Source organism: Argopecten irradians, chromosome 5, assembly GCF_041381155.1.
Source record: "Argopecten irradians isolate NY chromosome 5, Ai_NY, whole genome shotgun sequence".
Lineage (NCBI taxonomy): Eukaryota > Metazoa > Mollusca > Bivalvia > Pectinida > Pectinidae > Argopecten > Argopecten irradians.
This window is the reverse complement of record NC_091138.1, coordinates 13850032-13877637: the sequence shown is the minus strand read 5'-3', so window position 1 is coordinate 13877637 and position 27606 is coordinate 13850032. Positions and strand designations below refer to the sequence as shown.

At 34.8% G+C, this 27606-nt stretch overlaps 2 protein-coding genes across 6 annotated transcripts in view; one reads left to right on the top strand and one right to left on the bottom strand.

Annotated features, from left to right (window-relative positions):
* Nucleotides 1–27606, bottom strand: part of LOC138322932 (set1/Ash2 histone methyltransferase complex subunit ASH2-like) — a 48277-nt gene that overhangs the window by 6724 nt on the left and 13947 nt on the right. The gene's annotated exons all lie outside the window — the stretch shown is intronic.
* Nucleotides 117–26524, top strand: LOC138322933 (nucleolar protein dao-5-like). Of its 3 annotated transcripts, none has more exons than XM_069267179.1 (11): nucleotides 117–276; nucleotides 9817–11504; nucleotides 14313–14357; nucleotides 15344–15521; nucleotides 21364–21521; nucleotides 21859–21955; nucleotides 22255–22359; nucleotides 22590–22887; nucleotides 23200–23295; nucleotides 23658–23698; nucleotides 23932–26524. In XM_069267179.1, the coding sequence occupies exons 2-11, from the start codon at nucleotides 10876–10878 to the stop codon at nucleotides 23947–23949; spliced, it is 1665 nt and encodes a 554-aa protein (XP_069123280.1). In that variant the 5' UTR covers nucleotides 117–276; nucleotides 9817–10875; the 3' UTR covers nucleotides 23950–26524. The 3 variants fall into 3 exon arrangements, with proteins under 3 accessions (XP_069123280.1, XP_069123278.1, XP_069123279.1); XM_069267177.1 differs by lacking the exon at nucleotides 14313–14357 and adding an exon at nucleotides 13847–13891 and having other exon boundaries at nucleotides 118–276; XM_069267178.1 differs by lacking the exon at nucleotides 14313–14357 and having other exon boundaries at nucleotides 119–276.

Sequence of the window (27606 nt, the reverse complement as noted above, 5' to 3'; positions counted from 1 at the left end):
GAGTATTCATATAAAGCCTAATATTGCTTCCTAATCGGGACAATCTTATGGTACAGAAAATGTTTCACACACATGCAGTGAGGAGTGAACTATAGCTCCTATTTGTAAGCACTGTGAACTATGATAGCAGCATATTTTGCCCCTTGGTGTGTCTCTCTCCCCCTCCCCCAGTGTGTTACAGCCTTGTAGTGGCAGTAGTTATGGAGAGAGTACTTGACCCGAGGGGAATCCTGGTACATACATACTTCCCACACTCACACACAGCCAGCAACCTAGGTGAGTACCAACTCTTACCAGTCAATATTTCAGTTTTTACATGTAAATAATAAGGGTGTTTTGAATAGAAAGGGTGTTTTGAATATAATCTCTAGGATTTACATGACTCAGGCTTGTAAAATGCATTGTTAGCTTTACAAAATATATATCATTGCACAATTTTTATGTGCCATGATTATGTAGAAACTTTATAGTATAACTATATGAAAACTAATTGATAACTGAAATGAAACCAATGTATCATCATATGGCATACATCATTTTTCAGAGTTTTCATGAATAAATGTCGTCTAGAAACTATCAATGCGTGGAGATTAGTTGGGAATGTCACTAATGTGGAGATAAAACTGATACAAATTCAAAGACACAACATGGCATTAGAATATTCCTAGCTTCATTTCCCTAGATGTATGAAGTTAATGGATGTGTATCAGTAATTGTGACCTGCTCCTTCATGTAAAGACAAAATACATCCCCATGGCAACACATAAAATCATAATGCATGATCTCTCTCCAGTTACCATTGAACTTTTAGTGAAAAGCATCACTTGGTAATTGTTGGGTCTGGTTGGCTGATGATATCTCCGAGAGCTCATTATCCTTCTCCGATAGTTAATACTTTACCACAGGAGAGAACACTTAATAGGAAAATTCTTAATAACTAGTAAAATAATTTTTTCCAGTGCTTCCTAAAAAAATCAGAAGAACTGTAAACAATCTGGGAGTGTTTCATAAAATGACAGTAATATTGAGGTTAAAATTAATAAGATTTCCTTGTTGCTATGGAACAGCCTCATTCTGATATAACAAAGTTTAGTTTTTAAATGTGAATGCTGTTACAACACAAGCCCCTATCTTTAATGGCCTCTGTGTTAGTGTAATAAAACTGTGATGTAAAAATACTATTAGTGTCATATGTAGAAACATCACATTGAAATAATTGACCAGATGTTTTGGAATTTGAAATGTCATTTGGAGAGAGAGCTGGGATTTGTTGTGCAGCACAGCTGGGTTGTGATATGGGTGAGTGAGAGAGAACCTAACAGATAAAATTATCACCTTAGATAGGGTACTGTTGTTACATTCCGACCCCCTACCCCCACCCCTAACCCATCTAGTCTGGCACTTTCTTATGTTCTTATCATCAATCTATCCTCCACAGTATGTTTGTATTTGAAACATTTAGACTTTGGGATAAGATGAAGGAATAAAAACATACACATATGAAGTACCAGTAGATATGTCTCTGACTTTGATCTGTCTGGAAGGTAAAGGTTTCATATAAGGAATACACCTAAAGGCATTGTAACTACCAATTCCTTAATTCTTCAAATTAATTTCAAAAATACCTGTATTATTGTTAAATTGGATAAGATTTGTAATATTTCTTTTACAGTGGATGTATTATATAAAATTGCAGTGATTGTACTTTAAACTCTGAGTGTCTTTTCCATTTGGCTATCTATCTTACTACTTTTGGGAAATTACACACTCATTTAGATTATAACCAATAACCCCCCACCCCCCCCACCCAAAACTTCTATAAGTTTTTATTGATGGAGGTCAAAAAAAAAAAAAAAAAAAGGAGGTCACAGTGATTTAATATTGGTATATGAAAGCAGAGTGAATTAATGGCCCACATATAAAGAAATTTGTGAAAAACCATAATGAATGTAGCTACACTTCAAGATATCTGCATTTTCTAAAAAGATCTCTAAAAATAATTCAATAACTTTATTGTTGGATTTGAAAAACATGTTCTGACTGCTGGAAAACGTTTCATTCTACAAAGAACAACTTTTGGCCCAAATGCACTGCAAACTAGGTGTTGACACTAATTATGAAGGAAGCAGACTAGATCTGGAATGTAGGTACTGGATGGAATCTGGTACAAGTTATTCTGATCTCTGAGCAATAGCACATTACAAGACTGGATACTGGAATCATCAACATACAGTATGTAGGTGGGTTACTATCTCAAACATTACAAACCTCTGAGTTATTGTATTAGTAGCGTTACTCATGGTGAGACTCATTTTCCTTGAAGAGTCCGGTAATTCCTGTAAATACTGTATATCTTGTATGTTCCGACGCACATGAGAAGAGTCTGACTCAATGTGCAATCAAATTGAAATAAAGTCAATTATTATCATTATTATTAAAACAGAAAACACACAAACAAAACTGGTTCAAAAGTAGTAATAAGTCAATATTATATGTTCCATAACACATCAGTAAAAATATACAAAAAATTATAAACAGATGACTACAACATCTTGAGAAAGACAGAATTCAAACAGATTGCTTAAACTCATTACAGACAACAGGCCTTGGGCTTCCTGATCATTGAGAAACATCAAAACATATTTCAGACTTACATAAAATTAAAGTATGTGACCTTGAATGTAGACTATGGTCATTTATTTGAACAAACTTAATGGCTCTTCATCTAAATATGCTACATGTATTCAGTATTAAGTATATGGACCTCTTGATTTTCAATAAGTTGTCTTGAAGGATAAGCATAACAACTAAGGGATAACCAATACAAAAACAAAGCATAGGATCATGATCTCTATGAGCTTTTGAGCTGAAACTGATACATCTCTTAACGGTACATTATTTCCAATTTCCTAAAACATTCTGTAATAATGCAGACACTGTTAAGTTTGTTTACTGGCAGTTCTGACACATGGCACTTGACCTAGCCTATCTCCCTGTGTTTAACATGTACAAACTATTGTCTACAAAACAATTGGAAAAGGATCATTAGACAAAACCTTCACCCAAAACATGGACCACCTGCCCAGTCCTATCAGGACAAGGCTTAGGAATTTGGGATTGGTGTGTTTACCTGCCAAAAAATTTAAAGGCAGACCCATTTATCACCATTGAGAAACAATACACAATATGTATTTGTAAAAAATAGAATTGAACATGATTCTAAAAATACAAGATTTTAATATCCACTTCTTAGAACTAGAACAAACTTGGCCTGACAGACTTCTTAGAATTTTACAAAACTGTCTTGATCATCAGACAATCTCTGTGCCTTTATATTTGTTTTATCTTTAGTATTGGGATCCCCTGAAGTTGCTCACAAACCACTTCATGGATTATTTAGTTTGTTTTTATTCTAAAATTGTCTGTAACTTTAATGACATACACTGTCTGGGTCATGAAACAGATTTACCTGAAAGAGATATTAGCATGGGAATTCTGTTCATACAACTACAAATCAGATTTGGATGTCTTTATAAGCTTCAGATATACAGAACATGCTTTTTTTTCTAACAACATTAGATTATTCTCTAGGACATCGATAAAAGCAAATTATTGCTAACTTCCAAGAAAAAAAAAATGGTCACATTTATCCTTTTATCCACTATTGGCATCAGTAGGATAAGGGCATACCTAATTTCAAATATAATTTCAAAGTAGAAGCATGCAATGTATAAATAATAAACTTAAACATCACTACTGAGACCTAGAGGCCCTCATTATCACTGGTTATTCCCTACCATACCTACTGTATCAGTTGGCCCAGCATCTGAATCTTTGTCTCCAGAGGGTCAGGCGACTGTGTGCTTCCCTATCAATAATTAATACTGTCAGAAATTAACATTGATTTGGTTAACGCCAGTAATTTTTGTCTAGGGGAAAACGTTACCCTGTAAGTCTGGTAGATAATCTTGCACCAAACAGCAATAGTGTGACTATGGGGCAAAAAATTATCCTAGGAGGACTGGTACAACTAAAGATCTTGTACCATACAACATCTAAATGACCAGGGAACCTAGTACAAGATAATGTACCAGACACCAACTAAATATGGCACAACATCGTGCATAAAGCCAGTTATTTTTGTGGGTAGAACATTTTGTGATATTGATTTACAACGAGAATATTAAATCTAAACGAATAAATACTTTTTCAATCTGGTTATAATACTATGTAATTTTATGATTCATGCATTGCTCATTATTTTGAATATGGATTTAATGTTAGCCTCCAGAAAATTGCAGGCTGTACTGTATTAGTAGTGGCACTATGGGAAAATGTTAACCTAATAAGTATAAGATCCTGTCCCATACAAGATGTGTGACAAGGGAAAGGTTACCTAAGATCCTGTCCCATACAAGATGTGTGACAAGGGAAAGGTTACCTAAGATCCTGTCCCATACAAGATGTGTGACAAGGGAAAGGTTACCTAAGATCCTGTCCCATACAAGATGTGTGACAAGGGAAAGGTTACCTAAGATCCTGTCCCATACAAGATGTGTGACAAGGGAAAGGTTACCTAAGATCCTGTCCCATACAAGATGTGTGACAAGGGAAAGGTTACCTAAGATCCTGTCCCATACAAGATGTGTGACAAGGGAAAGGTTACCTAAGATCCTGTCCCATACAAGATGTGTGACAAGGGAAAGGTTACCTAAGATCCTGTCCCATACAAGATGTGTGACAAGGGGTGAAAGGTTACCTAAGATCCTGTCCCATACAAGATGTGTGACAAGGGAAAGGTTACCTAAGATCCTGTCCCATACAAGATGTGTGACAAGGGAAAGGTTACCTAAGATCCTGTCCCATACAAGATGTGTGACAAGGGAAAGGTTACCTAAGATCCTGTTGCATTACAAGATGTGTGACAAGGGAAAGGTTACCTAAGATCCTGTCCCATACAAGATGTGTGACAAGGAAGGTTACCTAAGATCCTGTCCATACAAGATGTGGACAAGGGAAAGGTTACCTAAGATCCTGTCCCATACAAGATGTGTGACAAGGGAAAGGTTACCTAAGATCCTGTCCCATACAAGATGTTGACAGGAAAGGTTACTAAGATCCTGTCCCATCAAGATGTGTGAAAGGTACCTAAGATCCTGTCCCATACAAGATGTGTGACAAGGGAAAGGTTACCTAAGATCCTGTCCCATACAAGATGTGTGACAAGATCGTCCATAAGGTTACCTAAGATCCTGTCCCATACAAGATGTGTGACAAGGGAAAGGTTACCTAAGATCCTGTCCCATACAAGATGTGTGACAAGGGAAAGGTTACCTAAGATCCTGTCCCATACAAGATGTGTGACAAGGGAAAGGTTACCTAAGATCCTGTCCCATACAAGATGTGTGACAAGGGAAAGGTTACCTAAGATCCTGTCCCATACAAGATGTGTGACAAGGGAAAGTTACCTAAGATCCTGTCCCATACAAGATGTGTGACAAGGGAAAGGTTACCTAAGATCCTGTCCCATACAAGATGTGTGACAAGGGAAAGGTTACCTAAGATCCTGTCCCATACAAGATGTGTGACAAGGGAAAGGTTACCTAAGAAAATCTGTATAGAAACCTGCTACATACCAGTCCCTGGAAACTGTTGTTCCTTGACAATAGGAACCTGCTACATACCAGTCCCTGGAAACCAGTCCCAGGAAACTATTGTTCTTGACAATAGGAACCTGCTACATACCAGTCCCTGGAAACTATTGTTCCTTGACAATAGGAACCTGCTACATACCAGTCCCTGGAAACTATTGTTCCTTGACAATAGGAACCTGCTACATACCAGTCCCTGGAAACTATTGTTCCTTGACAATAGGAACCTGCTACATACCAGTCCCTGGAAACTATTGTTCCTTGACAATAGGAACCTGCTACATACCAGTCCCTGGAAAATAGGAACCTGCTACATACCAGTCCCTGGAAACTATTGTTCCTTGACAATAGGAACCTGCTACATACCAGTCCCTGGAAACTATTGTTCCTTGACAATAGGAACCTGCTACATACCAGTCCCTGGAAACTATTGTTCTTGACAATAGGAACCTGCTACATACCAGTCCCTGGAAACTATTGTTCCTTGACAATAGGAACCTGCTGCATACCAGTCCCAGGAAACTATTGTTCCTTGACAATAGGAACCTGGAACATACCAGTCCCTGGAAACTATTGTTCCTTGACAGTCACTTTATAAAGTCGGGTGATAAGAAAGTGTCATTCTTATAAATTCCAAAGAATAATTAAATACATCTAAAGAGAGGGCTAAATTGAATGCTAATCATGAATGAATTAGTAGATTAATATGAAGGATGAGGAGACAGAAATGAATGGACCAGAAGAGAAATAACAGTGATGTATATGGAAAGACAGATATTGTTTTAGACTTATCAGTAGACCTATCTAAAACCTCTTGGATACCACTTTTGACACAAAGTATTTTAGGAAAATTTATCTATGTTTGTATTTTTAGCAGATATGTAATCGCAAAGAGATCTAAAATTGTTGATACGACAGAAAAAACCCAGACAGCACTACCATCCCTCTCTTCTGACTCACAGCATCATATCTGGTACAAACATCATGATGACTTTGTCGTCTATACAAATCAGGGTTACAGTAGAAATGGTCTTCAACAGTATAAAAGTCTCTCATAATCAGGTGACACAAGTTTGAATGGTAGTATCTAGATGTAAATATGTACTGTTGTAGGCATTCTTTAACAGCAATAAATATTTATCACATAACAGTATGTCAGAAACATTGCCAAGATATCAGCCCAGAATATGATGAAACAGCGCTGGCTTCACAGAGGCAGAGATGGTATTCCTATCAATGTTAGCCGCCAAGATCCTCCAGAAAATGTTTTCAGTAAACACATTACAACTAATGAACAGCCTAAGAATGTTTGGAAGTTTTCAAATTCTTACCTGACAACCCAATTTCATCCTTCTCAAAGGTTATAATGTCAATGGGATATATTCATTTGGTAGGTTGCTGTTATAACTCTTTACTACATGAATATAATAACCACAATTAGTAAACATTTTTGTGCAATGAAGACACTATGGTACCTTGTTTCGATTATGAATTAACACATTCTTCAATGACCACCAAGTTTGTTTACTTTTGTTTTTAATGTCTACTTACAGCTAGTGCCATAAAATGGCATGCCAGGGAAATATAACCATGACAAAAATATTATGACCTATGTTCAGTACCTGACAACAACCTTATGTGGGTTTCGAACTCATAACCCAAAGTATTTACTATTTGAACATGGAAATATGACAAATTAACAGACTCAAAAAACCCCCTAAAGGGCCCCAAATTGGTTGTATTATCACGTTCAGCATCCATACACATTAGGAAAATAAAATCATAAACATTTATGATGACTTAAGCTTAAACAATAGACAAAATAGAAACATGCTCAAAAACTTTAACATGGAAATATGACAAATCAACAGACTTAAAAAAAACCTAAAGGGGCCCAAATTGGTTGTATTATCACGTTCATTATCCATGCACATTAGGAAAATAAAATCATAAACAATTATGATGACTTAAGCTTAAGCAATTGACGAAACAGAAACTTGCTCAAAAACTTTAACGTGAAATGGGACGCCAACGCTGACGCCGACGCCGACGCCGGGGTGACAACATTAGCTCCCCCTATTCTTCGAATAGGCGAGCTAATAAGATAGTGATATAGGTATAGAGGTGACAGTGATGTGGTTCTCATTAACATTCCAGCTTACATAAACACCCCAATAGACATGTATACACATTAGTTATTATTGATTTACTGACTAGCCCCACCTGTATCACATTCCAACCACAATGTTCATAAGATTATCACAGAGGAAATGTTTTCATCAACATGTCAATTTTTTTTCCTTTTTTTGAAATTCTATAATAATATTGATAAGATCATCATGAGAAAATCGTTTCATCATTTAAATGTTTTCCTTTTCTTGAAATTCCATCAACAATATTCATAAGACCATCACGAAGAAATATTTTTCTTTTCTGTGAAATTTAAAGTGCAAATAGAAATAAGATAGCAGAATTGAGTGATTCCAAATTTAATTTTCCTACAGAGAAAGCATCTTTAAACACTTACAGCACTTGAGCTGCAAAGAGCTGATCAATGGTACGATAACATTCATACATGTGTATCAGTGTAACAGAGGAGGGAAATGAACAAATCTGAAATAAAAATGGCACCTACAGAGACAGGTTAATTGTGTTACAACTACAGTATAGAGACAGCTGTCTCTACACAAATAAAGAACTCATAGAAGACAAATAAAGAAGTAAAATTGATACTGCCTGTATATAAAGTATCTGTGCTATAGGTTTAAGGAATATTTGTCCTGCCTCGTCTTCCCTCTGTCCTGGTGTGTATTGCTGGGTATGAGTCAGCCTGTCACATCAGCCAGGACAATAGAACCATACAGAGACAGGGCTCTCCTCACGATATTTATAGTACCCAGGGATAAAACACTAAAGGTCAAAGGAGCCATGGACATTACAGGACGAGCCACCATGATGGAGAGGTGATTGTTTTAAATGTTCTCATGCATTTCCTAGTCTCCTGACTGTACAGCTACAGTCTATAACTACAACACTAGGTGATGACATTCGGAATGTTTTACGTATCTCGTTAACATGATATTAGTTTATTGCTTTGTAAAGTGCATTTCCATTTTTATGACTTATAGGGGTAACCTGAAGCAGATCCATTTAACAATCCATGGAATTGTGAAGGATTTAGCTGCTAAAACACAAGTTAGCCGTGACATGCAGGCAGACTTACAGTGTCCATTCATCAGCTGCCTATGGTTACCATAGCAATAATTGAATGCTCACTCACTGAGAAATTGTTCCTGCCACTTTGTCTTGATTATAGATTTAACAGTGTCAATCTATCTGTTGAATAAATCTAATTTATCACCCCAACAAAGGAGAAATAACCTTATTTTCAAAGTAAAAACTTTAAATCAGACATGATGATCAATAGCTGAGGTGTAAAAGCCAATCATAAGAAATGGAAATTTTGAGAATTTAACCTGAGGCTGTGTGTAATACACCATTAAACAAGACCAAGGGGAGTGATCGGATCGATATCTTTATACCAGATCTGTGGAAATGATACATTGGTACATAAGTCAACTTTTTGTATTGTTTGACTTTCAATATCTTGCCATATTACATTTGAATCATTTCAATATCCTACCATATTACACTTACTTTATTTCAATATCTTACCATATTTCATTTATTTTATTTCAATATCTTACCATATTACATTTGTATCATTTCAATATCTTACCATATTACATTTATTTTATTTCAATATCTTACCATATTACATTTATTTTATTTCAATATCTTACCATATTTCATTTATTTCATTTGACCTGATAAAAATTTGTTTTTAATATGACTTAGATTTATGATTTATGATTTAGCGCTGTTTTGCGGAGGAATAAATCTCCAAACTTAAGGAAGCTCTATCAGAAATATCTTCATTGATTGATATTTTAGTCTGCATGTCTACATGCAGAATATTGGAAAGTTATTCAGTTTGGAATTAACTTATAATACACAAAGAGTACTGATGTTTTAACATAATGATATTTACTATGAATGATAACAGACAAACAGATTTTAATAACAGTGAGAATTGTCAAAAAGACTGATATTAAAAATATAACATGTCCAGCGTGAAATTAATTTTTGTTTTGCTTTTCCACAGATCCTTATCCCTGAGATGAAATTACAAAGATAGAAGAGCAACATGATTAAGGGATGGATCTTGACCTAAGCTGAAATGAGCTACACTATAAACTAATGCAGATCTATGTGAACCAAGATCAGGCTAGAGTGAGCACTAGTTTACCAACACAACCTAAAGTGAATTACACTACAGTAACAAAGCCAGAGTGAACTATATACCATGTGAACTACAACACAAATTATCATAGTGATCAAGATATATGTTTATGAATACAGCCTGAAGTGAACTATATAACAGGCAAATGTTAACAAAAAAGGTCAAAAGTGAGTTATGCAGCTTGAAGTGAGCTACATTGAACAGAATCACAGGCTATAGTGAGCTAAAACATATAATAAAATCAATGTGAACCCCAACAGGCCAATAGTGTTCCTAACCCTGCCTGAAGTGAGCTACATCATTCAGTACCACAGCTCCTCAGATAGTAACCAGATTAGGTGGATGCATACCCTACAGATCACTACAAACAGAAAGCACACCCTAGATTAAAGTCATCCTACAATAAACAGATATTGTTCTGTGTAAATATTTTACTGCCTAGGAAGCAGCAGAGATTCAGGTGAGAGCATTACAGTGTTTGTAGCTGACCCAGGCCTGTTTGTGTAGTAAGCCTGCAGCCCGACAGTCACATCCACAGGTAGTAGCAACAGCCTCCAATATAATGCTTGGAATATACTCAAAAAATAGTACCAACACACACTGGTCGTGGTGGTGGTGGTGATGTATCAGCAGGCTGAGAGGTGTTAATTTGATAGAAAACCCTCATGATTGTGCAGTGATTCGCTTGGATTTACTTCTACTACAGAACAGTGTGGGATCCACGTTCGTATCTGCTGTAAACAGGAATAAATGTCTTTCAACAAACGAAAAAAAAATACTAGCATGCTTCTATTTCTGTTGAGGAATTCATTACACTGTAAAAGCAAAGAATAAATCTCTTTACTGCTGTGTACCATGTGGTCTGTGTACATGTGATTTAAAGTGTTTCCATAGAGAAATTCCTGTGTGGAGCCTTATAAGATGAGGGATACTACAGTATCCAGTGTGTGTTTCCTTGTGATCTGTGTAGGGGCTGGCTGGGTCCCTGGAAGCTGTGGCCAGCCCTCCCCACCTCCTCGTCAGACCACTGATCATACCCGATCACTATTATTACACAAACTGAGAGCCACTCAGGCAGACAGTCATACAGTCAGTGATCAGAGAGCTCATACAGATAAGGAAGTCCACGATACTTATACTATACAACGGTCAAAACACACACCTTTCCATGCTAATTTTCAGAGCAGGGAGCCGTCACAAGTACAAACTTTAAAAAGTACCTCAAAGTTTTCCGACAGTTTGAAACTGTCTAGATCTGAGGATGAGTTAGCGAAGTCTCGAGCTCTGAGTCAGGAGGTTGGTGATCGGGAGAGTAACAACAAGTCTATGTCGAAGATGGTTGTGACCATTATAAGTACTATTACTGCTCTCGTCAGTATGTCCATGCTGGTAGCTCTATTTCAATGTTGTTGTCGTCGTAAAAAACGACGGAGCAGCGAGGCGAAGGGATCAGACGATAACGGAAAGACATTGGTAGATAACGATGGAGGACAGAGTATCGTAGAGGAAGTAAAACCTCTTAACGAGGAGGAAGATGGAGAGAAAGAGGAGTAAGTATTAACAATAAGTGTGTATAAAATTGTGTGGCCGACATTACACCAGTGTAAACAAGCCTCTACAGGTCTCTCCCTTTATAACAGTATATAATGCACTTTATCACTTTTTTTAAAATTTAATAGAGAATAATCTGAATATTAATATCCTTCATTAAACACATGTAATATCAATTAACATAAACTTAATAATTAAAACTTCACCAATTTGTTTAATTAATATGGTATACATAAGAAGGAAGTAAAATGACCTTCAGTTAGTTCTACCAGTAACTAATAGAGGATATAATTATTAATTAGAGAGAATTGGGTGCAGCCTTATAAACAAGCTAGGGAGAAGTATTAAAGGGAAAATGTCATGTAGCCCTTAACATTCCTTGTCAAGGGAATTGGATCTAGAGGGTATTAGAAAATGATTTAAGGTTTGAGAGAAAACAGTGGAGTTCTAATTGAAAAGAGTATCAGAGGAGATGAGGTACGATACAGCTACTTATCCAGGGTCAGGCACAATTTTAAACCAAAGGAAAAATAGCTTATCTTTGAGGCACATTAAAACTTGCACGTGTTTGTAAACATATATCAGAAAAAAATTCTTGATCTGAAAGATTGTTAGAGCTAAATACTGTATGATTAAGAATAAGATTGTATAATATAGCATTTTACCTGTAAATATGAGTGGCAATTTATATTGGAAGAAAAAGTTTGAAGACAAATTAAAACTAATCAAGCTTGACACGACAACCAGACAATTAAATTTATTTGGTTATTTGAAGTTATTGACAAATACGACTTGGTGCATACCATTTTGCAATGAATGAAATAAGACTGCACCTTGGAATGTCCTACAAATGACCTTTAACAAGCATTATCTTCTTCAATTACATTGGGATAGTTTAAAATCATTCAACAAAAGGAATACTCTCTTAAACATTTTTTTATGTTGGAAGTAGAGTCTTGTCAGCATAAAATGCAAGATGATATGCACACTTCCTTATTTCAGTTAAAGAAATTTTAATGGGTTATGCAAAAAGAATTAAGACATGTTAAGAATGAAAACTTTCTGAAGTTATCTACAATATGTGTACACACTAAACAGCAAACATGCAGATGGTACACATGTGTAAGGAAGTGATACATCCGCAGGTGCATTACAGATAAAAACTATACACCAGTGTAAAACCATACTTCAAACTTAACGTGCGGATTGCACGATATATATGGGATTTCAGTACCATAATAATAATGTAAAAAAACTATAGACACCAGACGTCTGCGTTCCTCGTTACACCTAGTATAACATATAGTGAGCTATGTATGAAGTATCACTACCATAGTAGAATAGTCTGGTGTTCTTAGTTCACACAGAAGTATGTTATTGCTAATCATTATGAACATATAGACATCAAACGGTCTGCCTCCCTAGTCAGCCTCTTTGTCTACGGCCTGTATAAGGTCTTTGTCACATTCTCCTTTGATGAGAAAGCCTTAAGTAAAGTAAATTAGATGTATGGGGTAACTTCATCATATTTTATAATTGTTCACAGCAGTATACTGTTCCTTAGTTATAATATATTACAACACCGACCATGAGAGTCTTAAAATTTCTCGTAATATAGACAAAATAATCTATTAGATAGCTGATATAATAGAGAAGTAACCAACAGAATTTTTTTTTTCATCAGAATATTTAGAAAAAAATAAGTTCTAACTATAAATATTATACTACATATTTAGAGTTGTCTCCCCCCTGAATATATGCCATACATGCACTTGTTGGGTACTTGAAGGTTTTGAGTTTATCTGGATTAGATCTGTGATGTGATACAGAGACCTGGCTTCCTGCTTCCAGTTCAAGGTCTGGTACTAAATTAAAGGCAAGATAAATCTGTATAATCTCTTCATCTCATCCATCTAAAACACATCCACTCAGAGTTAGTATTGGAAGTGGTAGGAGCAAGATGTGAGGGAAGGAATGGGATTATAAAAGTCTTAGGGAGGGATCATGATAAAGGGAGGTAATAGGTTAAAGAGGGAGGGTTTGTAGGGGCCATGGGGTATAGAGGGTCATGGAGCAAGGAGAGGGAGAGCAGATCATGGATGGATAATGATACAGAGTAAACAAAAAATGTATGCCTTAATAAAGTAAAGTTGAATCAGGAATAATACTCTGCATTCCTCAAATAAAGTCTAAACAGAAGCTGCAATATAGCATACTGGTTCTATTCGACAGTGAAAAAAGATATTCATAGAGAAATTACAACTTGTACTTTGTGGGGCTATAATTTGTAACCTATATATAACTGTATAATGAGTAAGGTATTACCTGTGGTTACTTTCAGACCTTGTGTTGAATTAGATACCACAGATGAACCTGTGGTACTGAGGTAGGTAGAATCAATATAAACTTCACCTGTATATATTCACTCTAGGCCTGATATACTGTTGACTCACCTGTCCCTATCTAGTCACTACTATCACCTGTATATAATCTTTGATATATAGTCACATATTGTACTCAAATCATCTATCACACTATTCAGATTTTATTCCACTGTGAGACATGCAAGTATGAAACAGGAGGTCACCATACATATAGACATGCATGTATAAAGGGCACATAGCGTGACAGTGCATTACAATATGTATTAGTGATGTACATGCACAATCAATATTTTTTTTGTTTTTTTTTTCTTCAAAAATTTACATGTATTTGTCAAAAGTTATGCTACATATAGCAAATAAGTCTTTCATTTTGATAAAGCTATGATTTCTATAATAGTAACTTTCTATAAAAGTTACTTTCAGACCTTGTGTTGAATTAGATGCCACAGATGAACCTGTGGTACTGAGGTAGGTAGAATGAATACAGCCATGTGTACAGGTAGGCCCTTATCATCATCACCAATAGACTGACTTTTTGTGGACATTTACCTGCCTATGTACTACTATGTACTTTTATTACCCATAATTATATATAAGTTACATAGATTGCATTCACCTATCCACTTATACCTGTACACTTCTTCTACCCTCTGTGTACTTATTGTATTACTATCATTGCATCTGTGATACACCTGCTTGAAACAATTGTACATTTTCTACAGTATTTAAGTTGACGTCTGCATCTCTTAGACTGACATTATCACCTAAGGTATTGCTCCATTTGCTATCTGACCTCAATTGCAGACACCAAATTACGGAAACTTCAAAGTAGTACCTTTTGTTATCAATAATGTATTATAACAACAACAAAAAGTGTGTATACACTGGCTATTATTAACATCATTAGAATTTTCTCTGTAGTCATCATGTGGAGATTCAGTACCAGTAGTTTGTGGTATACAGTATATGCTATTTATACACAGCTAAACAATACACAAACCCAAGGAAAATTGCATGAATCATAAAATCTTAAGGGTTGAAAGAGAGGAAGGAAGTTATTGGTTGGCAGGTATCTGCACAGCAGATTTTCTATATTGCTGAATAAAATACAAAAGATATTGCTGTAGGTTTTGTCTATATCACAGACTTAGACAGTGTTCTGTCAGCATCTACAGGGCCTCTATATTTGCTTTACTTATGTACAGAATTCAAATAGCGAAAACGCTGATTCAAGTCACAATAGTTATTATATATTTCTATGAATATACTGGTATGATTAAATGTCAAGCAGACAACCTGCATTATTGATAAAAACATGAAAATGCTGCAGTGCAATTTACGGCAAATTCATTTCCATCTTTAGAACTCTGCAGTATTGATTTATCCCAATAGAAATAGGAGAAAATTCCTGAACATGGAGAAATTTTACAAATTCAAACTTTGTTTTGTTGCAGAAAACATGACAGAGAATCTTCTGAAGAAAAAGATGTGTCTGTCCGAAACAGAATCAAGGCCTTTGAGGAGAAGCCCACAAGTCCCTCCTCCAATGAGATCAGGGGTCAAGTGATGAAGAAACGGCCAGAAAGTGATGCCTTCAAGGTGTTTGAAAACAAAGGCATCCTTATAGGCATGGTAGGTATAATAAGGAGAAATGTTCTAATGAAAAGGTGTATAACAGGTTCAGTTATAGACCTGAAACTATACAAGTGAAAGTTGTAATATACACTTTTTCATTGAAGCAGGTCAAGGTCATAAATTTTAACAAACTAGGTCAGCACTTTTCCTAGTATTCTATTCAAAAGCATCTTAATTAGTATCACAGGTCTAAAAAGGTAAAAGGTCCAAATGATATGTATTCACCAGATGCTTTTATAGACCAGTTCCATGTTCTGCTATAATTTCCTCTTTTTTTCCATTGAATTTGGTCAAGGTCGTGTATTACAACAAACTCAACAGCTAATAATATTCTTCCAATATCATGACATTAGGATTTTAATTTAGAGCATTTAACACTTGTAACCTTGAGAGGTAATCAAGGACATTTGAACATATAAAATAGTCCTTTATCACATCATAACAAAGTACATGATGCCTTCAAGGTGTTTGAAAACAAGGGCATCCTTATTGGCATAGTAGGTATAATACGGAAAACAGTCCTAATGTAAAATCTCTGATTTCTGACAAAAAATTCACTGTGACTCCAGATGTTGTTTCATAGTTGTTTATGTTAACATGGATACCACCTCTATAAGCATGTGAGCTAAATTCTGCTGACTAGAACATTTTCATCAGATACATAAACACATCATTGAAGCAGATTTATATCATCAGCAAAAACATTAGGTATAAATTGATTTCTGATAAAAACAGTCATGTTAAAAATCACTTCAAAGACAAATCAATAGATTTCCATTAATCTTGCAATGATTCCCAGATTAAGGTCACCAAGTCTTTGTTATACTAAAGCTCCACCACACACTGGTATTGTCTGTAGCCAGACTTCTAATGCTGAAGACAATGGGAATCAGATAATCCAGGGCAATCTCAGTTCACTGGGGAAGGAACTCGGAATAAAAGTAGAACTACTGTATTTAGGAAACAATAAAAGTCAAAGTGCAATCAGATTGCAAAGTGAAACAACACAAGGCAAAGATAGTGAAGTTCTGGTAAATGGTTTTGATATCTGAAGTACAGGTAGCATCAAAGTTAACACAGAATGGAGATTTAACATGTTTTACATACATGTTGGTCATAGACTGTGGTAAACATATACAACCTTATGATAAAAGCCACGGAGATAAACATCTGGCAGATCACCAATAACTCTGACTTGTGTTGAAAGTTCCCCCATCATTATCCTGGAATCCATTAGCAAGGCAGAAAGAAGATTCATTCAAGTGTACTCGTTTAGTGCAAAGGGAAACAGAAGATGGTGTTTAATGTTGGGTAAAACTTAATAAAACTATCATCACCAACACTAGCTTCACATCACAACATCACCATCATGAACTTACGGTGGCATAGAGGGTTCAAGTTCGCTATGGTTGAAAAGTAAGCATGGTTCATCTCTTCTGGGCAGTAGGTTCCCTGGCAATAGGAAGCAAGTGCCAGGTACTAACCATTGGTTGGTGGTTTTTCTCAGGGAACTATGATATTCCTCCACCTCCAAACTGGGATACACACTTAATGACTATAGTTATTAACAGAGGAAGAGTCCAAATGTGACTGACTACACAAAACAGTTCTGAACAAATCAGAGATCATGGCAGCTATTTTGGATGGTTGGTCTAGATAGTTCCAGAGATGATATCAGTCATTAAGATGGAACAAAACAGGCAATGCTATATGCACTCCCATGAAATGACAGAGGTATAGATATTTATGTATAGGGTATTAGCTGTTTGGTATGGGCACAAGGGCACTAGAGTGATGTTGTTTAACTTAAACGGTGGCAGGTAATCAGCATTGTCCAAAAGGATGTGGAGTCAATTTGATGTGGCCAAACAGGAAACTTAGCTAACGCTATGACCTTGAAGAAAGTTTTTTTCCCTTTTCCCATCAAATTATATGAACTTCAAAAAAATATGTTTGTCTTATACAATTAAGCCGGCATTGAGGTAAAACTTTAATCTAAAATAGATAGTGGTGACTGTTAACTGATTTTCCTACCAAACAGGTGGTATGGTCTGTTTTGTGATCCTACACCAAATGTTAGGGTGATTACATGGTGTGTTAGTATGTCTGTAGTATCCTCCCCACAGCCTTGCTGGTGGTCATTAGTACACTAATCAAGTGTGAGGAGATATACCAGGGCATGTTATACACACGTCTAACTCATACAGGGTCAAACTAAGTAGGGTGCAGCTTATAAATATAAACATGAGGTCAAACTAATAGAGGAGTATCTTATAGTTATAACATACAGGGTCAAACAAAATAGAGATGTATCTTATATACACCCTTAAAGAAATGTGTCTTTATATATACACACAGGATAAAGGTCAAACCCAAGAGGTATATACATTTAGAGGAATATAAACATAACATATAGGGATTTACAGATATCTAATACATACAACCTTGTAGAAAGATAACTTAACATACACACAAGGTTAATTAAAGGTCAAACTCAAGAAGTATATATCTTGCATACACCTTTTAACTCATTCACCCCTGAACTTTCATAATGGACTGGTCTAGTCTTTTATTTAGAAGAGTTTAAATGTGTCTTGAGGGGTGAATAAGTTAGAGAAATACATAATTCACTGGCTATTCTCCTCTCTGAAATATTTGAAATTGTAATGGTTCAAAGTTCAGACCCAGGGAAATATCACACCTATTGATTGAAGCCTAAATATTTGTCTGTCCTGACCATATATGCTATAGATATGGAATAACACTGTCACTAACACTTGGTAGAGGATATTTGTTGTTACATAACAACTCCACCAAGGCCTTGCTATGTGATGATAGCAGACAGGTGTCCCATACACATTCTTCTATGTATCCTCTGTATCTATATATAAGTTACTGCTGCCAGCACAGAATCATAAGTACACCTTAAGCTTTGCAGGGTAATTACTCTATACAATGCTGCAGTTGTTCTATTAAATCTTAAGTTTATTACAGGATGAAGGTATTTCATATCATTTTTTCATTTCATTAAATTTTATTTCAAAAACGAAAACGGAGCAAACAACAGACAGTGCCTATATTAGTTTCCTCCAAGTAACAAAGAGTATATAAACATACGATTTAGCGAAATATCAGTTTTTAAACATATTCTCAAAAGCTATAAGAAAGTAATACTGGGTATATTTCTAATTTAAGAAGTATTGATGAAGACTATTATTAGTATTTATATATATTTACAATGTTCAAAATAAGCAATAAGCCCCTATTTACTGTCCCTATAGGCACACACTGACTTAAGTTCACTTACATTGAACTTAAATAATTCTATGAAATATAGCCACCATATTAATTTCTTATTTTGTTTCTTTTGCAAATTGTTTTTTGTTTTGTTTTAATTATTATTTGTGCAATAAGTTTGCGAAAAGTCTTAACTTTGTCTCATTAGAAGCCCATCCCTCCCAATTTCTGCATTTTCTTCTGAACACATGTACGATATTGGAGAAAATAACAAAATACTCCAAAACTATTTGAGTAATCTCTGAGTTATACATTCTAAACCACCTTCACAATGTCTGGAGCTAGGCAAGACCATGTATATAAGAAAACAAGGAATCCAATGATATTATTGTTGACAGACAAATATAATAGATTTGAAACACATGTTAGTATATACAATGTATAACAGACAGTCATATATCATCAGCATCACATGTGTGTCTCATTACCATAAATTATTATTACCAGTAATACTTGTCATCACATTGAAGTGTCTCATATAACTACGTAGATATTTTATGCTATTTAATAATAATTCATCAAATATGTCATTAAAGAATTATCTATAAGTACTGATAGGGAAATTTGAATAATTTTTAACATTTTCCCCTGTAAGTCCAGGCCAGAATTATATTAAGTAGGCGTAAGTGCCCTAACCTCAGTGTTTTGACATGAGTGTACCTGTTGACGAGGTTTGGGGAGATTGATGCCTCAGGTATATATATCCCACAGTGGTGTATACAGTGACAACATTATGTGTGTAGGCACTGCCAAATCAGGAAGTTCCCCAGGAAGGATTAACTAGCACTTTATATGAAGTTACTATAGGGATTAAAAGTTAACTGTGTAACACACTGACATGGGTTCACTCTTCAGTAAGGTAAGATATTTACCCTATAGAAAATCTATTTATTTCAGTAATATAACTATCGATTTAAAACTCTTCTATTCTTCAGCTAACTCTACAAGGTATACCATTATTTAAAAATTATGTACATGTGTAGTTTAAATTTTTCGTTTTAGAACCTCCTTTTGAATTACAATTTGAAAACCGTTGAAATCTTTTCTATAGAACTAGCTGTGTGTAGTGGTCCTGTACAATAGGGCTTACCACATGTACCACAAATATTGTCAGTAGGTAGCCCCCAGTCATAAACATAGCGTATACATTATATAGGTGTCACATATATACATACTGAAATCCTCGTTGAAAAGAGTCTTGATATCTATTTATAAAAGATATTTTAGTCTCCATATCTTAAGGAATTATGAACGTAGATCTTAAAATATACATTATTTAATACAGAGACCACCTAGCTATGAAATAGTTTCAACTATTTCTACATATAAAGCATCCATCAAACTCAATAGACAAATTTCATGATATTGCTATATTTCTATTGTCTAAAATTTTTATTCAGTTAATTAATTTAATCTGTTTTTTATGATGTACTAAAACTTCAGTGCATGATATATAGACAGGATATAACGGGCTATCCTCTACACCAGCAGGGTTTTACATCATTGAACAGTGACTCAGTTATTATTTATAGCCATTTGGTGTAATATATTACTCACATTGCTTTCCTCACTCACTAAAAATAATAATATTTATTACTTTTTCCTTATTAGTTTGAATTCCATGTTTTATATGCTGATGAATCTGCTTCAAGTCCCACTTAAAGAATGAATTTAATGATTGCACGCGATAACCTAGTCCATTATAAAATCTGAATTAACAACTAAAATTACTAATAAGGGGAGTGAAGGATGAGGACTACAGTTAGTACAGCCAAAACCATGCTTGGTGATAGGAAGAGACAAAGACAATGTAGGAGTCCATCTCAACAGACTGAGGAGATCTCAGTTGTTAATCTGTTTATTCATGATCGACCTCTAAATGTCTCAAGTTATATGCTTGGCTATATTGAACAGTTATCACTTCAACTCAATCTGTTGGGTTCTAGACAAGGAATCAAGAGATCTTGGTTTTGATCGGGTTTATAACCTTTTGACAAGATTCATTTTAGCCTTGCTCCTAACTTACATTGCTAGGCATTGCCTATAGGTAATGGATTGATCTCCAATAGAAAATTCATTACCTGGTATCAAGTTTATATTAGGTAGAGCACTCGACTAGTGTTCAGAGAGTCCCGGGTTCGAATCCCAGTCTGGCTGCTACATTTTCTCCTCCCTGTTACAGAATTGGCGCCCAACTACATAACCCACTGTGGTGATGTTTGGAAGGGTCTCGTATATCTTCGAGGGCGAAGACTTCGAGAAAGGTGGGAGGAGTGTAGCGGGATTCGACTGGGTGGATCTTCAGTGACCAGGTAGCTCAGTCGGTAGAGCACTCAGCTAGTATTTAGAGGGTCCCAGGTTCAAATCCCGGTCTGGCCCCTACATTTTCTCCTCCCTGTTACAATTGTATGGTAGCCTAATTGAAATTATAATTATTATTATAGCAAATCATTACCTCAACATTATTATTGCTATAAACCCTCATATTCAATTTCATTTTGTATTTTCAGTACTTAGGCATCATACTTATGTTTAATTACAGGGCAGAACACCTAAGCCCAAAGTGACAATCGAGGAGAGTGATGGTGAGGAACTAGATCAGGACAAAGGAAGTCAGTCACCATCCTCTATCAAAACATCACCCACAGTGAGCCCCAAACCTGGAAAATCACCCGCTGTGAGCCCCAAACCCACTAAAGAGTAGGTATCCACTTCAAAAGTGATAAAGACTGTGGAGTTGCTTCCCTTTACCATTGCAATATACTCATAAACATGTGCTACCTATGATAATGTTTATATGTATTCCCTCTTTAATTATGACAAAACTTACTTATCTAGATCTGAAAGAAGAGATCAAATTCTAACTGGGTTACTTATATATTAATAAACGGTGAACTATATATTAGCTAAAGAGCGTCTGACTAGTGTTCAGAAGACCCAAGTTTGTTTCCCGGTCTAGCTGCTACATTTTCTCTTCGCCTGTTACATATCAATTAGAGTATAATTTCTGATAAAAGATATGATCTTCCATCCCCAGTCGACTGTACCCAGACAACCCAGATGTGGTTATTGCCAGTGATGATGAGGATGATGAATTTGCCGTCATCAAACGTGAGAGTGAGGTCCTTAAATCAGTAAGTGTAATACAACAGCAGTACATTGTGAAGAAAAACAAGATCAATATATCTCCAGTTGTAAAATTCAATCCACAGAAAAATAAAACGCTAATAGATTTTTTTATTTACAGTTCCAATTCCACAGACAATTTTCAAAGTAAATTGCACTTCAGTTACAAAAGTAAATTCAAAGTTTTCTTTTATTTGATTTTACTTGCAGGTTTATCAAGATACTGCACCATTTTTGAACCAGTACCTTAAATATTCTTAAATTCGTACAAAGCATAACATTTAACATGTCATTTTGTCTCTTTCAGTTTTCAAAACCCTCTGCGCCAAAGACAAGAAACAGGACTTCACAGGCCATAGGAGGTCGTAGGGCGAGGGCGACCAATAGTCCTGTCCCTAAACCTGTTAGCATGGTACGTAATGTAATATATAGAAAATCTAAAAAATTTTCAGCATACATTTCTCCCAGTCATCCTGCTATAAGACACACAATGTAAACATAAATTGAATATTTGAAAATATCAAGGAAATCCCGATGGATTATTCTTGTATTAACAAATAGATTGCCAGTAGACTCAAACTTTATAACAGTCATGTAAATATAAACTTCTAAAACGTTTTCATTTGCTTGGTGTTTGTACAGATTGAAGAAAAGACAGAAGACAAACATGAATCAAGTCTAGACACAAAGGAAAGTGATGATTCTAAAACACGAGAGGAGAAACAAAAGTTACTGGAATCTGTTATAGACAAATCAGTGGTTAAAACCAAGGAAACTCCAGTAAATAAATCTAGTACTCCTTCCTCAGACTCTAGTCCCGTGTCACAGTCAAATATAGATACATCTGGGAATATATTCTTACAAATCGATCCCACTGCTAAACGGAGATCAACGGGATCAACCCCAGTCCACAGTCCTGAAAAGGAGCCCCTTGCTGCAGGTGAGTTGTACAGACCTACACAAGTTATCTCTCTTTGGGTGAAACCGAAAGACATACATATACACATTAATAACTGTAACACAAAAACACAAGATAACTATCTTATGCTAGACATGCACACAATTTCTCTCATCTACTATGAAAGACTCACAAATTTATTGTTTTCTATTATACCCAGTACAAATTATCTCCTGTTAAGACACCAACACTTCTGTCTAGTGACAGAAACCATCACAAAAGTTGTATTGAGATGATTACTTCATGTAAAGTTATGTGCTATTACTATGTGCTATTTATGTAATTGATTTATAGAGCGACCAAAGAGTACCCATGAAGTGGTAAAAGTTAGTCCGAGGCCCAGTCCTAAACCAAGTCCTAAACCTGTACGGGACGACCAACTCATGAAAGGTAAGTTACCACTTCTAGCTCTATTAGTGAACATTTCTGTGGTGCCGAGCTCATGACACTTGTCTATTAGAAACATCAGTCATCCTTATAAATTATATTACAGGTAATTTTAATTATATATTATATTGGACTCTAAAACATGTTTCCTCTGGTCAATGTCAACAGGTATACTCATGTACAAAGAACAAACTACATTTCTTAGGATTCTCCAATGTGGCAGTTACTTTTTACTCACTTGCAGCAATTTTAATCTGATTTCCTATTATCTGATGAAGCACTTGTCTTTTACAAATGTAATATTTTTAGTTCAAAATATGAAATCAGACCGAATATTCATATTGTCTTTAAATTCATTTTTACAGCTTTATCAGAAAGACTCAAGAAATCCTCCCCTGATACAGAGGTTAGTATACTATTATGTCATTTCTATTTAAACTTCTTATTCAAAACTTCTACACAATCAAGGCAAAGGGAGATAATCAGTCTAGATAATAAAGAGAAGAAGTTAAAATTTGGAGAGTGAAGATTTTAAAAGATTTTAACAGATTTAAATTTAAATGTACATCAGACACTTTCACAAACCTTTGATTTTCCCCATGAAAATTGTACTGAAGTTAAGTTCCTTTTCTTTTTCAGAAAGCTGATGACTTGTGACAGGAGATCCAGAGTTATATAACCTATTTTTGTACTAGTCCAGACGCCGTAGTTGGAACTCCATTTATTATTACATTACAAAGCTGTTATTTTGGAGAAATGTATCAATCATATCCTGACATATCTTTAAAGACAATGAATGATTGTATTTCCTTAACGTACATGATACTTCCTGGTAATATATCCGACATTTTTTCAAGTATATAAGAACAAAATCTTGTTTTACGCTAATTTATCAAAACATTCTTCACAGTTGAAACATTTTTCTGAGTACAAACATTTTCCTGAGCACAAACATTTTCCTGGAAGGTTTGCAATATAATTCACAGCAACTGTATCAAGTGTGCTAATCATTCATCTATTTTATACTCAACAGCTATGAAGCCTGCTGTTTAAGATTTTGTCCATCATCTTTTTTTTGTGATTACTTTTGAACCATGATTATACGATAAGTAAAAATAAAATACCATTACCAATGTGGGCTAATTTTAACCACAAAAGTTTCCACTCATAGTTTGATTTGTAAAACTCTAACCATAAAAGAATGCATGTACAAATATCTCATGTCATACAGTATACTGTACAACTCCATCATGAGAAATATCTGTTCAACATATACAAATATTAAGCCAAGTGATATATTGGTATCATGATGTGTCAATGTATTGTCGCAGCCTTAATTTGTACATCATCAGAATCAGCACTACAATGTATTGTAAACCACCTTTCTTTAATATGCCATTTACTTTTCGTGATCACGGTAAATTCAAAACAGTTAATCTCTACTAATTAATATCAACCAAAACTATATTGAAACATATTTCCATATACCAATTTTAAATCTGCAAAATATGATCACCTTTGAAAAAGAAAAAGCAAAATTTAGCAGCTGCGAAAGAAAGCTGGTTTACAGTAGTAAAAATTCTCAACATATCCACAATGAAATGACATATGTCCTCAGCTTAAAGTATTATTGTGAACATTTACACTTAAAGCTTGTGTTAATGTCTACTTGTAATTTACAGTGTGTTTACTATCAGGCTTATCACTGCTTGAGAGAGGTGTTGGAATGATTTTTTAAATGTTAAATTTTAACAATACCCTCACATAAAGGGTCACATTTTAGTCATATAAAAGTGATAGCCAAATATATATGCACAAAATAACATACAGTGAATGTGTTGCTGATGTAAATATGTTTTTGAATGTGTTTTTTTTTATTAATGCTCATTTTTAGATGGTTTAATAATTAGATATTTTTTGTGTTTCACACTTAGTTACCTGTTGAAATGTTTAGTGAGAGAAGTGTTGAATTATTTAGTAAAATGGTACAGTATTATTCTATACATGTATGCTGTTATGTTTTTATGATAATAATGATTTAATAACAATTAAAAAGTCTCCACTCTATCTGTCCAAAACAATCTTACTTATCATGCACATTGAACATACTTCCATTATGTTAATTACATATTCTCAAAGTCTAATAAGTTGAACTTCATTATATAATTCAAGGACTCTTATGTAGGTTGACTCTTAACCAAATTTGATAATCCTATCACAATAAACCAGTATCAACTGAACATGACACAGTAAATTGATATCATCAATGAAATGACAATCATTCTACTCTAACAGCATAATTTTTAAGTTGTTCAGTTACAGACAATAAAACATGTGTTACCAGATTAGCCATTTTCACTCATAGACTGTATCACACATGTAAACATTCAATATTATATCATACTGGTAACATCTGGAGACGTGACATCAGGTCTCATCAGACAAATTGGTCACTGTATCTGGTACTAAACCCCCAATAAGCCAAGCACATGTAAGAAACATCTTTATATCTGATACTTAAATAATGGTCTACAGACTTATATCAGTAATTGGAAATACGACATATTGGAATTTTTTACAAGATCCTTAAATACCTTTACTTACATGTATTGGCCAGACTTTGTTTACTGAAAATTAATGGTCGTCATTCATTCTTTCACTCTCTATGCTATTTCTTTTAGTCTTAATTAAGTCTGAATCCCATTGGATTAAAGCTTTTGAGTATGGACAGACTATATAGCTACTATAAGATTTTTATAAAAAAAAATTTTGAAATAAAAAAATTAATGAATCATCAAAATTTTTGATGAAACTTATTTGTGTTTTATCAGCAGTTGAATACCCCCGGTACAGTACATGTAATAGATCTATAAATACATACAATATCGTTAAGGCATTGAAATGGTTATATTCACAATTGACCAGATTACATTGAATTTGAAAGGCCGAATCAAACTGATTCTATTAAATACCATTCTCTTTGAAGACATCATTATCTTCAAGCAGAAACTTTAAAACAATGTACATGTATGTTGGTGTAAACAAACAAAAGCTACACTGCCAAAACAAATATAGGTATCAATACATTATATATTCCTCTTGTGTAGAACAATATCAAGTGTGCTTCTTTCAATAATGCATTGTTAATTTACTTGCTGTTAAAAGTTTATTGATATTTTTGTAACAGGTGGTTAAGGAATTAATAAAATATTTTTTGTCACATGACATATGATTTTTTGGGTTTCATTTTTATTTGTTATCCAAGGGTAGAAGTAACTCTAAGCCGCAGTCATGTAGTTATTAAACTTCAATAAAATTTTCTAGAAATGGTTGCAGGACAGATAATGTTGAAGCATGGATGAAAACATTCTTGTAAGGGGTTTATAGCTCCTGTATACCTTTATCTAGTCCTTAAAATCAAAAGTGTAAACAAATGGATAATAACCCTCAGTTCCAGGTGAAAATCACAGTAGTATTTATTTAACCGTGGTACTGTCTTTATTATCATGAACAATTCATCAGCCATTTGATTGGTTCCACAAGTATCTGGGCAGAAATTTTGACCAATTAAGGTAATGTTTACAGATCTGGCTGTATTTTCTTCACATAGTAATATGGCACCCTGCTGGACTTTTACTTACACCTCAAAATTGATTTCTTCACATATCTGTCCTGAGTTGTTCTTTTATCACATATCTGTCCTGAGTTGTTCTTTTATCACATATCTGTCCTGAGTTGTTCTTTTATCACATATCTGTCCTGAGTTGTTCTTTTATCACATATCTGTCCTGAGTTGTTCTTTTATCACATATCTGTCCTGAGTTGTTCTTTTATCACATATCTGTCCTGAGTTGTTCTTTTATCACATATCTGTCCTGAGTTGTTCTTTTATCACATATCTGCCCTGAGTTGTTCTTTTATCACATATCTGTCCTGAGTTGTTCTTTTATCACATATCTGTCCTGAGTTGTTCTTTTATCACATATCTGTCCTGAGTTGTTCTTTTATCACATATCTGCCCTGAGTTGTTCTTTTATCACATATCTGTCCTGAGTTGTTCTTTTATCACATATCTGCCCTGAGTTGTTCTTTTATCACATATCTGTCCTGAGTTGTTCTTTTATCACATATCTGTCCTGAGTTGTTCTTTTATCACATATCTGTCCTGAGTTGTTCTTTTATCACATGTCTGCCCTGAGTTGTTCTTTTATCACATATCTGTCCTGAGTTGTTCTTTAATCACATATCTGTCCTGAGTTGTTCTTTTATCACATTTGTCTGAGTTGTTCTTTTATCACATATCTGTCCTGAGTT